Source organism: Rhinolophus hipposideros (assembly GCF_964194185.1).
Source record: "Rhinolophus hipposideros genome assembly, chromosome: 21".
NCBI classification, from domain to species: domain Eukaryota; kingdom Metazoa; phylum Chordata; class Mammalia; order Chiroptera; family Rhinolophidae; genus Rhinolophus; species Rhinolophus hipposideros.
In genome coordinates, this window is record NC_138067.1 from 36,631,895 (window position 1) to 36,644,583 (window position 12,689).

Consider the following 12,689-nt stretch of genomic DNA (forward strand, 5'->3'; position numbering starts at 1 on the left):
GGTAAGCATTTTTGTTAATTTTGGATTCTTCTTATATTCTTTAAGGAAAAAATATATGTGCATACACGCATACACACACACACACACACACATACACACACCCCTCACACCCTTTTTTACAAAATCGGTAGCATATTCTAAATGCTGTTCTGCATATTGACTTTTTTCACTTATATATCCTGAATAGAAACATGACATCTCTGACTTGTATAGTTTTTACATTGAAGCCACATAAATATTTTACATAATGAAAAAAATTAAATCAAAAAGGGAGGAAAAAGGTCAAAACAACCCGTAAAAATGGAAAACAAACAGAAACAAGTAAAATTGCATATCAAGGTAGGGCCATAATCATACAGAGAAGAATTACTTCAAGTGACTTTAAACATACTAGTTTGACTATATCCTAAGGGAGAAAAAAACACATGCAAAGAAATCTCAAACAACATTCAGTAGTCTTTTTATTATTGGTAATACTGGTATTACTGTTAATTTGGAACTTATATAAAAAGAGAGAGAGAGTGATCAGTTTTGCCATCCCCCCCAACACCCCCCACCAAGGGATATTAGGCAATGTTTGGAAGGTCTGGAGACATTTTTGGTTGTCACAACCTGGAGGCAGGGAGGAGAAAGGAGGATGGTGTTACTAGCATCTGATGAGCAGAGGCCAGGGATGCTGTTAAACACGCTGCAATGCACAGGACAGCCCCCCACAACAAAGAATTATCTGGCCCAAAATGTCAGTAGTGCCAAGTTTAGAAAACATGTATCGATTAAGCCAATAAATATTTCAATGCAATAAGGAATCAAGATTTGCAGCATAAAAGACAAATACAAAGCAAAAAACCTAAGTAACAACCCTATGGTCTTTACTTTGAATTGGATGTGTCAATATAAAGACATACAGTTTTTTTTTTCTTTCTAAAAAATGCATTATCCTAGCTTTGTCTACTTAAAGGCTCCAGAAGCAATGACAACCCAGTAATAATGAGTAACCAGAGTGCCAGATATCATTTTCCACTAAAGGAAAGAGTTTTTAGGGAAATGGCTATTTTCCATGTCTAGAGCAAGAAATTTACAAAATTAGCCAAAGAATCCTCTTGTTGACTCAGCAATCCCTTTCCTGGGTATCTACCCAAAAAATCTGAAAACATTTATCCATGAAGACACGTGTGCTCCAATGTTCATTGCAGCTTTGTTTACGGTGGCCACGACATGGAAACAACCAAAATGTCCTTTGATAGATGAATGAATAAAGAAGTTGTGGTATATATACACAATGGAATACTATTCGGCGGGAAGAAAAGATGAAATAGGACCATTTGTGACAACAGAGATGGATCTTGAGATTATACTGCTAAGCAAAATAAGTCAGACAGAAAAAGTAGAGAACCATATGATTTCACTGATATGTGGTATATAAACCAAAAACAAAAAAGAAACAAGACAAAACCAAAAACAAAAAGAACAAGACAAACAAATGAGAAACAAAAACTCATAGACATAGACAATAATATAGTGGTTACCAGAGGGTAAGGGGGAAAAGGGGTGGTAGCTGAGGGTAAAGGGGAACAAATATGTGGTGATGGAAGGAGAACTGACTCTGGGTGGTGAACACACAATGTGATTTATAGATGATGTAATACAGAATTGTACACCTGAAATCTATGTAACTTTACTAACAATTGTTACCCCAATAAATGTTAATTTAAAAAAAAAATAGAATCCTCTGGTTAAAGACAATTTGAGCATCAAAATAAATCTTATTCTCTATATATTTATTAACAATGTGTATTTACTAATAAATAATATATATTTTATATATACTATTTATTACATGCACTAAATATTTATTTTGATGATCAAATTATATAAATTTATAATGGTTTCACTTGGCAAACTGGAGAATGCTAGGGCAACCATTATTCTAAAAGTTTTTGAAGGGAAGGGATCGAGTACTTCTTCCTGTCCTGTGAAAACTGTACTTCAGGGTAATCAAATAGTTGATGAAATAGTTCTTCTCTATGGGAGAATTTCAGCTAACAGAAGCAGAAGGAATCTCTAATAAAATAATGGATCTAGGCAAGGATCATCAACAGCTGTTAAAACCTTTAAAGGAGAGGTTGATAAGGAAATTTTAAATAGATGGATTCTGATTCACAACATATGAATCTACTGATCAATCTCAATATTTCTAAAAGTGGGACAAGCTAACAAGATGCAGTAAGATGCACACAGCGCCTTCTATGAAGTTTCCTTGTTAAAGAATCAAACTTGAATATAACAAAGCCAGATTATAGGAAAAATGGGGTAAAGGAATACCTTAAACAACATCATGAGGAAGCAAGTTGCCAAATCCAGGATGTGGGACATGCTACCGTGTTTCTCCAAAAATAAGACCTAGCCGGACAATCAGCTCTAATGCGTCTTTTGGAGCAAAAATTAATATAAGACCTGGTATTATATTGTATTGTGTTATGTTATGTTATGTTATATTATACTGTACTATATTATATTATACTCAGTCTTATACTATAATAAAATAAAACTGGGCCTTATATTAATTTTTGCTCCAAAAGATGCATTACAGCTGATTGTCCAGGTAGGTCTTATTTTCAGGGAAATGGGATAGAACTGGGCTTGGTAAACAGCCATAGCCTGTATTTGTACAGCCTGTAAGCTAAGAATGTTTTTTACATTTTAAAAGGGCTATTAGAAAGAGAGGGATAGAGAAAAAGAATGTGTGACAAAGACCTTATGTGCCCACAAAGCCTATGTATTATTTGGCCTTTAAAGTGAAAAACTGCTGACTCTTGTTCTAGAAGACAAATGAGCTGGATTCTACACAAATAAAATGGTGTAAAAAAATGAGTTGAGGAGAGGAGAAGGAGGAGGAACTCTTATGAATTAAAACAGATCTAAGAGTATATCGAACAAATGCAGTGTGTTGATCTTTATTTAGATCCTGATTCAAATAAGCCATCCATAAAAAGACATTCTTGAAATGTCAGAATATGATCCATGAAAGCATCCATTGACTTATTAAAAAAGAAATGAAATGGAAATCAGTGATCTTACCTTACACTTCTCTAAAAGAGATTGCTTAAGACTGTCAGTCAACTCTAAACATTCTAATGTATTTGAAAACATTATTTTGTACAGCTAAAAATTAACATTCTTGAGACAACAGAGGAAATATGAACAGAGACTAAGTATCAGATGATAGTAAGAAGTTATTAGGTGTGACAGTAATATTGTGGTTTACAGTGATTTTTTTAAATTTTATCTTTTGGAGATACATATAACAGTATTTAAAGGTGAAATGTAAAATAGTTCAGTAACAAAACAAAACTGAGGCGGTATAGATAAAACAAGTCTGGCAAATGTTGATAACTATTAAAGCTAAATGATGAATACATGAGGATTCCTTTATTCTATTTTTGTGAACGTTTGAAAATGACTATAATAAAAAAACTTAGAAGTATAAGCACATTTATTTAGAAATATGGAGGTTAATACCCATATTACAGGCCTATCTCAAGAAACAAGAAAATCCCAAATAAACAACCTAACATTACATCTTAAGGAGCTAGAAAAAGAAGAACAAATGAAACCCAAAGTCAGCAGAAAGAAGGAAATAATAAAAATTAGAGCAGAATTCAATGAAATAGAGAACAAAAACACAATAGAAAAACGTAAAAAGAGCTGGTTCTTTGAAATGATTAATAAAATTGACAAATCATTGGCTAGACTCATAAGGAAAAGAAAAAAGACACAAATAAACAAAATCAGAAATACCCAAATAAATAGCTAAGTTGAAAATAACTGCCTAAATCAGGTAAAATGTGAGGGCAGAACAGGGGACTTCTATATGCCTTGTATTTTTATGGTTTCTTAAAAACATGTATTAATTGAGAAAAATTTTAAATGCACATTTAAAAGGAAAGAAACGATATAAAAGGGAAATAATAACAGTAGCATTCGGCTTGGAGAAGCAAATTACAACCTAATTTCTTATTACTTTTGCCTAGATTAACTGCCGTATGATCCTGAAAAGTTTATCTCTTGTCCATTCTGCAGAGCACAACCACATTAATTTTCATAAAGTTCTGATTTCCTTATTTCTGTTAAAAAAACACTTGAAGCTTAGGCTATCCAAACTTAACCCAACTCCACATTGTTAATAACTATGAAGACAGCTCCAACTTTCCTTCTAATTGCAATTCATTCTCATATGTGCCTAAAGAACAAGGTATACAAGTATCCAATAAAAAGATCAGAAGGCAAGTCATCTTTGTTCAGGATGTGATTCACTGCAGTGTTCTAATAGCAGGTACCACCATTTTATCCTATGTTCATTTCTAGATACTGAAACTGTTCTTTCCAGCATATCCTTACTGTGTTTTGCTTTTGTTCTTTATTCATACTGTGACCCAAAATGATAACAGTCTTTACATTATAGCTCTACTTTGGTTTCCCATACTTCTGGAGTTGCATAAACGGTGGATAACTTAAAATTCAGATAACTGGACATATTTTTTTAACCTTTCTATTCAGTTATCTTATAAGCCCCTGCTTGTAACTGACTATTGTAACCTTGGTGCCACCAGGCACAAGGCATAACTATAGCTGCAGTGGTGAAAAAAGGGAAAATTATATTGCCTACAAAATTTGAAAAATAAAGGCATGAAGGCTGGCAAAATTCAGAACTCTCTGACTCTACACTAGATGGGTTCATCTTCCCTTTCACTAATCCCTTACTGTCCATCCTCCTCCAGTCAGGCTCTGCTTCTCATTTTACCCTATAAACACACATTGTTAATTTTACTCTCCAAATTTTTGTTATATTTTCCTAATTTTTTAGTAAGGCTTAAGAATCTACAGATTTTACAGGAAAACAGATTTAATGCCAAGCTCTCCCTTAAAAATGAAAAGAAAACCTTCTTAATCTTGTTACTCCTACAGACAGCCCTTCTCTTACAACCTTTAAGGTATTCGCTATCTGATTTACTCATTTACTATAATAAATACATGCTCCACAGGCAATTTAAGATCTCAACAATATTGCACGTGGCTCCGCCCTGTCTTTTTACTCTAACCTGAATTCCTCTGCATTTACATTGAAGGTTTGCAAGTAAATATTTTCAAACAACAAAAGCAGTAAGAAAAATTTCTCCAAATATAGCTCTACATCAATCAATTCATGAATCAATTTACATGAGGAATAAGATAGACTTTCTCTCGATGGGTTAATAATTTAAACTCATAAATCAAAGTATAATAACATATATAAGACTGTATGTTTTCAGACTCCAAATCACTCTGGAAGACATAAAGCAGAAAGTTAGCTCAAAGATGAGGGAGATCGATAATGGCTGGAAGTGTTGGAGACCATTTGTTGGAATTTGAGCTACATGTTAAATAACTGCTAGAATCAGGATAGCTAAGATCACTTACAGTTAAAGGCAAAGATGTGAAGAATTTCACAATGCTGGAGACATTACAGATATATAGTCCAATGTTGTCATTTCTGGAGTTAAATACTGATTTAAAGGTTGAGCACACCTGCATCATGAAGGTAAATAAAAGAAAAAAAATGAGTCTATATGTAATTTAGAACTGTTTTGGGTAATGTCCAGTGAGGGACGGAGAAAAGAAGTCATGTAAAATACACTTCATAAAGCAGGAATAAATAAACAATAAACAAGAACTGAGGAGAAAGCAGAATCTTTAGAGGGGAGCAAAGAAGGAAGATAATCCAAGAAGGGTGATCCAGGATCAAATATAATGTAACAGAGCATTTCCCATTTCAATATTGTTGAATTAAACATCTCTGTCTCCTCTCCTCTCTGCAAACATGAAAAAGAAACAGAAAAAGAAAATACATCTTCAATGAAACTAAAAGGCAGCTTAACTCCAATCCCAGAATATAAGAACAGATCAGAGAATAGACTGGACCAGATAGGGAAGAAACCCAGAGACAGTGGCTGTTCTTTCTTATCTCAGACAGTAAGCACAGTGAACAGAGTTCAAAACAGAAGGCACGCCCTGTGTGTCGAATAAACATGTTTTGCAACAGTGGGATCCAGATGTGTTAAGACTAATGGCAGGAACATAATGGTCTTCATCTGGCCCTATCAAACGGTAGGGAAGGCAGGGCTAAACAAAGAGATGCAAACAGTCACTATTTTTGTATAAACAGTCTTTCGGTATAGGAGGATAGAAGAGATACTGAGTGCCAGAGGAAGCATGCAACTGATAATCTCTAATTCAAGAGAAGTAAAGGACAAACCAACTCTCAACAGAAAACTTGATATGATAAAGGAGGTCAACATGACCAACAAAGGCTTCCTACTAGGTCAGAGCATTTTTCTGGAACTCTTCAACATTCTCCTATAAATGGTGGGTCCAACAAGAAATAATCTAATTCAAAGAAGATAATTATAAAAGGTACCAGCTTCAGATCTATATAATGATGCTATAAGAACCAAAAACTATAAATATACATTGCTAGGAAAAATTTGATACTAATTGATCAACAGGCCTTATAAAGTTCTAAAGCCTTAAAGAAAAAGAAACATTTGGGCATACAAGGCAAACAAATCAAGTCATCCACCTATAAGGGGGAACAACCAGGCTTCACATTTCTCCAAGCAACATCAGAGCCAGGAGACAATAGAGAATTGTCTAAAGTTTTCAGGGAACTATCTACAAAAACAACAACATATGGCTCAAGAATTTTATACACAGCCAACTATCATCCAAATATAAAGGTTAAAAAAAAAGATATTTTCTCATGTGCAAAATTTCAAGGACTCTAGTTCCCACTAAATCATAAGTTCCATGAAGACAGGACTTTGTTTTGTACACTGTTATATGCCCATACCCAGACAGTATTTTATCTTTATTGTTATGACTATAAATGCGGTTTCCTTTCCTTTGTATCTTTTACTTGATTATTGAAGTATATATGAAATCTATTGATTTTTATTTGTTAATTTGATATTCTACCATTTCATTGGGTTCTTTTAGTATTTGTTGTACTTTATCAGTTGATTCTCTTGTGTTCTTGAGGGATACAATTTTAATCTTTAAATAAAGATGGTTTTATAGGTTCCTTTATAATTCTGACAGTATTGATTCTTTTTCTCTTGTCTAATACTTAGGTATAAACTTAATAAAAAATGTAAAACCCTATAAAGGAAAAACTTGGAATGTGTTTCTGAAGGACACAAAAGTAGATAGATCTGTACACAGAGCATATTCCTAGACATTATAAAGATGTCCAACCTTGACATTATAAAGATGTCAAATCTCTGACATTAATTTATATATCTAACACATTCCCAATAAAAAGCCCAACATGGTTTTCTCTGAATAGGTAGAATCAAATCTAAAATTATATGATAAAATAACAGTCCAGAATAGCCAGCACAACTCTGAAAAGGAAGTGTATGCAACAGGTAAAGAAAGGGACTGATTGTCAAGGATAAGAGGAAGATTCACTTTTCAATGTATCTTTTGGACTATTTATATTTTTTAACCAAGTGTACATATATTATATTTTCTAAAAAATTAAAGTAATGGAAGGTGGCGATAACCAGGAAGGAGGCACAAATTTCTAAGCCAGAAACTTTTAAAACTACACGGGACTGTGACCGTTGTGAGGTACAATGGAAAGTGTGAGTGCTATTACAAAACACTCATTGGAGGCTTTTCAAAATGGGAAGAAATTAAAAGGAATCTAAGTGTGAAACATTTTTTTAAAATACCACACATCCATGAAATACTGAATGCGTAAGAAAATAAAACTATGAACACAAACAAAAGAGAGAGTTTAAGGATCACAATAATCCTGAAAGTAGGATGTAAATGAATCAGGGAAGGTTGGCATCCTGAAATCAGAAGAGACTACTGGCCCTCTAAGTTTGAAAAAGGAAGATAGCTCCAATATAGGAAGAAAATAGTATCTGGAAATGTCACAGTAATCCAATCCATCCATACCATTTGTCACTCTAGAAGGTTACAGCCTTTAAGAAAATCTTGGAAAATGTGAAATATCAACTCCATGAATAACTATCATGTGGCTTTCTCATTTAGAGCTGCCTTTTCACTTATTCACCTGGACAGTGTGTCCCAAACAGTTCTTCCTCTATCACCCATGGCTCCTCTTCCTGCTCCAACTTGAAGATCACATCTGGTTTTGTGACTTGATAGCCTATTATGGGAAACAGCAAAGGATTTGGATGTTAATGCTGGAGACAACCTTCCAGATCTTGGGCTGAATCCTGGGGGCTTGAGAGCTTATAAGGATGAAAATGGAGGAAGTTCCACAGTGAGACAAAGTAAGTAGACTTTACCTTAAAGACAAGTACATACACTCATGTGAAGAAAGGGAAGGCTACATTGATTTGGCAAGTTAAAGTCATCACATATTTCAAAGATGGAAAAGGTATTCCCTGTAAAATTGTAAAACTACCCTTACCCACTGTGACCAGGTTGCTATAGTTCTCCAGCATCACATCCCGGTACAAGTTCCTCTGAGCAGGTTTCATTTGCTGCCACTCCTCCTGGGTGAGGTCCACAGCCACATCCTTAAATGTCACTGTTTCCTGTAAAAACACAACCCTAACTAACATAAAGTCATCAAAATTAGACACAATGGGAGAGTGATGTCAGAAATATAGTAGAATGAGGGTGCTCCTTGAAAAGCTCCCCTGGAAGTTTTGAACAGCTATAGTTCAACGAAGAATAACCTACACAACATACAAACCTGTCTAAGAGATCCGCGCATTGAAACATCTGAAGGTGGATGAATTGGAGCAAACAGGCAAAGAGGAAAGGGGGAAGTATAGAGGCAGAGTCACGGGACACAGCCTGGAGCTCAGTGCGGTTCTGGGAGAGGGAAGGTTTGAGATGGCAGGTGCACCTTCTGTGGCCCCAGCAATCCTGCCTGAGGGATCAGCATATAATACGGCTAAATCCAGAGATGGGGCAGAGACCTCCAGACAAAGACCAAATACAGAAGAGCAACAATGGAGGTCAAACAGCTCTTGCTGCCAGGCAGAAAAACAAAGCCATGGAGTCTGGCGGCTTCCCCCACCCTCCCAGAGCTCACCTCCCCCACACTCTCCCAGTGGTAGCAGCAGGCCACAGGAAAAAATAAAAATAGTAGCAGTGTCAGATTAAATAAAAGAATATCTACAGCCCTGAGAACGGGAGAGAGAGTTCCTGAGCGGGGGACGCAGCCTGATGTGGCTAATCTCAGTGACAGGGGAGGAGCTACGACAGCTGTAGTCTGGCACTCGCCATTATTCGGAGGAGAGCAGAGCATCTGCCACCTCTCCCAGCTCACTCTGCCTCCACCTTTCCTGGATGATCGCAGTGGGTGCACCTAGGACTGCTGAGGCGCAGGGCTCTGAATTTGTGTGCAGAGGCAGCACTGCGGTTCCAGAGGCTCAGAATCACATCCTACCATAGGGATGGTGCCCTGGGAACACCTCCCCAGGAAATCTTCCACCATGGGAGAAGCCTGAACAGCTCAAAAGAAAATAAAATACTCCAGGGGTACCTACTGAAAGGCAAAAGAAAGACCTCTTCATATAAACCTGCTACAGAATTCACTCCCGTAGATGCCCAGGAGGAGAAATAATCCAGTAATTGCCATGCATAACCAAGGTAACAAGGCAGCTCAGAAAGAAAATGAAAAATCTCCAGAAAGAAACGGAAAGACATGGAAATATGTGACTTAAATGACAGAGAATTCAAGATTGCAGTTCTGAAAAAACTCAAAAAGATGCAAGAAAACTCAGGTGGACAGTTTAATGAACTCGGAAATAAAATCAGCAACAAAAAAATATGAATATTTTACCAAAGAGATTGAAATTTTAAAAAAGAACCAAAGAGAAATTCTGGAGCTGAAGACCTCAATAAAAGAGATGAAGAATGAAATATAGCCAGCTTAGGACATAGAGCCGACCAGGTGGAGGAAAGAACTAGTGATATCGAAGATAGAAATCTGGAAATGATGCAGATGGAAAAAGAGAGAGACTTTAGCATTTATATGAAAGGACTCTACAAAAACTATCTGACTAAATCAGAGAGAGTAATATAAGAATAATGGGGGCCGGCCCGGTGGCTCCGGTGGTTGGAGCTCTGTGCTCCTAACGCTGAAGGCTTCCAGTTCGATTCCCACATGGGACAGTGGACTCTCAACCACAAGGCTGCCTGTTCGATTTCTCGACTCCTGCAAAGGATAGTGGGCTCCACCCCCTGCAACTAAGATTGAACACGGCACCTTGAGCTGAGCTCCCGGATGGCTCAGTTGGTTGGAGTGCGTCCTCTCAACAACAAGGTTGCCAGTTTGACTCCCGCCAGGGATGGTGGGCTGCGCCCCCTGCAACTAACAACGGCAACTGGACTTTGAGCTGACCTTGAGCACCCTCCACAACTAAGATTGAAAGAACAACAACTTGACTTGGAAAAAGCCCTGGAAGAACACACTGTTCCCCAGTAAAGTCCTGTTCCCCTTCCCCAATAAAATCTTTTTTAAAAAAACCAAGAATAATGGGTATACCAGAAGAAGAAAAGGGAGCAGGGCACAGAGAGCATATTCAAATAAACAGTTGAAAGAACTGGATCCTTGAATCCAAGAAGCAAACAGAACGCCTAATTACTTCAATCCTAACAGGGGTTTTTCAAGGCACATTATATTGAAGTTGTCAAAAATTAACGACAAAAAAGAATTCTCAAGGCAGCCAGGGAAAAGAAGGCTGTAACCTACAATGGAAAGCCCATTAGATGATCATCGGACTTCAGCAGAAACTCTACAAGTGAGGAGGGAGTGGAATCAAGTATTCAAACTACTAAAAGAGAGAAATTACCACCCAAAAATAATATATCCAGCAAAGTTATCCTTTAGATATGAAGGAGGAATAAAGACCTTTCCAGATACATAGAAGTGGAGAGAATTTTGCACCACAAGGCCTGTATTATTGGAAATACTGAAGGAGGCTATTTGACCTAAAGCAAGAAGACGAAAGGATACAAAACTATGAGCAAGATTACTAACAGACAGACAGAAGCAGGAAATGGCAACCTCAGCACAGAATAGGATACTATACATTTAAACATAACATGAAGAGTAAAGAAGATAACATAAAAAAGAAAAAGAAAAGAAGACAGTTTGTTACTGTAACTCAGAAATAAACTCAGAGCATAAATAGGGATAATTTGTGACAACAAAAACATAAAAGGGGAGGGAGTAAAGGTCTAAATATGCAAAGGGGAATGGACATAAGAAGCATGCAGAAGAAAAAAGACTACTGTATATATTGAACTTTCTTCTACACAAAGTTAATGGTAACCACTCAAAAAAATCCAGAACTGAGACGTAACATTAAAAAAAGAAAAAAAAGAGGAACAAATCATACCATACCACTAAACTAAAATAGCAGACAGAAACACAAAGGCAAAGAAACAATGGAGACACCAAGCTACCAGAAAACAAAAGATAAATGGATTTAAGAAAGTCTCATATATTAATAATCACCCTAAATGTAAATGGACTGAACTCACCAATAAAAAGGCACAGAGTAGCAGATTGGATCAAAAAACAAAACCCAACCATATGTTGCCTCCAAGAGACACATCTCAGCTAGAAAGACAAATATAGACTCAAAGTGAAAGGGTGGAAAACGATACTCCAGCAAATGGCATCTAGAGAAAAGCAGGTATAGCCATCCTTATATCTGATGAAACAGACTGCAGGATAAAAAGGTAACAAGAGACAAGGATTCCCGACATTTCATAAAGATAAAGTGGACAATACAACAAGAAGACATAACACTTATTAATATGTATGCTCCCAATCAGGGAGCACCAAAATATACAAAGCAACTACTAACAGAACTAAAGGGAGAAACTGACAAAAACACAAGTATAGTAGGGAACCTAAATATGCCACTAACAGCTATGGCTAGATCGTCTAAACCCCAAATCAATAAGGAAATATCAGCCTTAAATGACACATCAGACCAAATGGACATAACTGACATTTACAGAGAATTGGTATATTTCTGCTTTCTGTATTACAAAATCTGTTCTGTTTTGCTTTATTACAGTGTTTATCGTAGTTTTACTGAAGAGAAGTATTCATTTTATGAACCCAAATCAGACATCTTCTCTCTCATTGGTATCATATGTTAAACAAAAAAGGCAGGTGAATGAATAAAGCCAGCATATCCAAACTTTTCATGTAGAAAAGATTTACATAGATAATTATTACTAATACTATCATTTATGGAGCACTTACTATGTGCATTTAGCATTCCCAACATTACTACGGGATAAATACTATTATTATCCCCATTTACAGATGATGTAACTGAGGCCAAAGAGATTAAGAAACCTGCTCATAATCATGCACTTAGTATTTTGCTGAGCAAAGATTTGAACCGAAGTCTGTCTAGGCCCAGAGAACAACTCTGCCAACAGGAGAAATAACTGGATGAACCACATGATCATATGGTCAAAAGAAGTGTGTGTGTTTCAGGGTGGGAAAGACGAAAGTTTAGGAAAAAGAGGCAGTGTAGTGGAAAATGTCTAAAATATAGAATGTGAGAGATTCTGGCGTTGGAAACAAAAAGAATCAAGAGCAGAGGATACTTGTTTTCTAAGAAGACAAACAA

General features: G+C 36.3%; 1 protein-coding gene across 7 annotated transcripts in view; it reads right to left on the bottom strand.

The window, feature by feature from the left end:
• Positions 1-12,689, bottom strand: part of ZNF568 (zinc finger protein 568) — a 63,062-nt gene that overhangs the window by 43,407 nt on the left and 6,966 nt on the right. For all 7 annotated transcript variants that reach the window (XM_081032330.1, XM_081032329.1, XM_081032331.1 and 4 more), the window contains 2 exons: positions 8,486-8,612; positions 8,123-8,218 (listed from right to left, as the gene is read on the bottom strand). In XM_081032330.1, the coding sequence (XP_080888456.1) occupies positions 8,123-8,218; positions 8,486-8,612 (223 nt within the window). The remainder of the gene's footprint in view (positions 1-8,122; positions 8,219-8,485; positions 8,613-12,689) is intronic.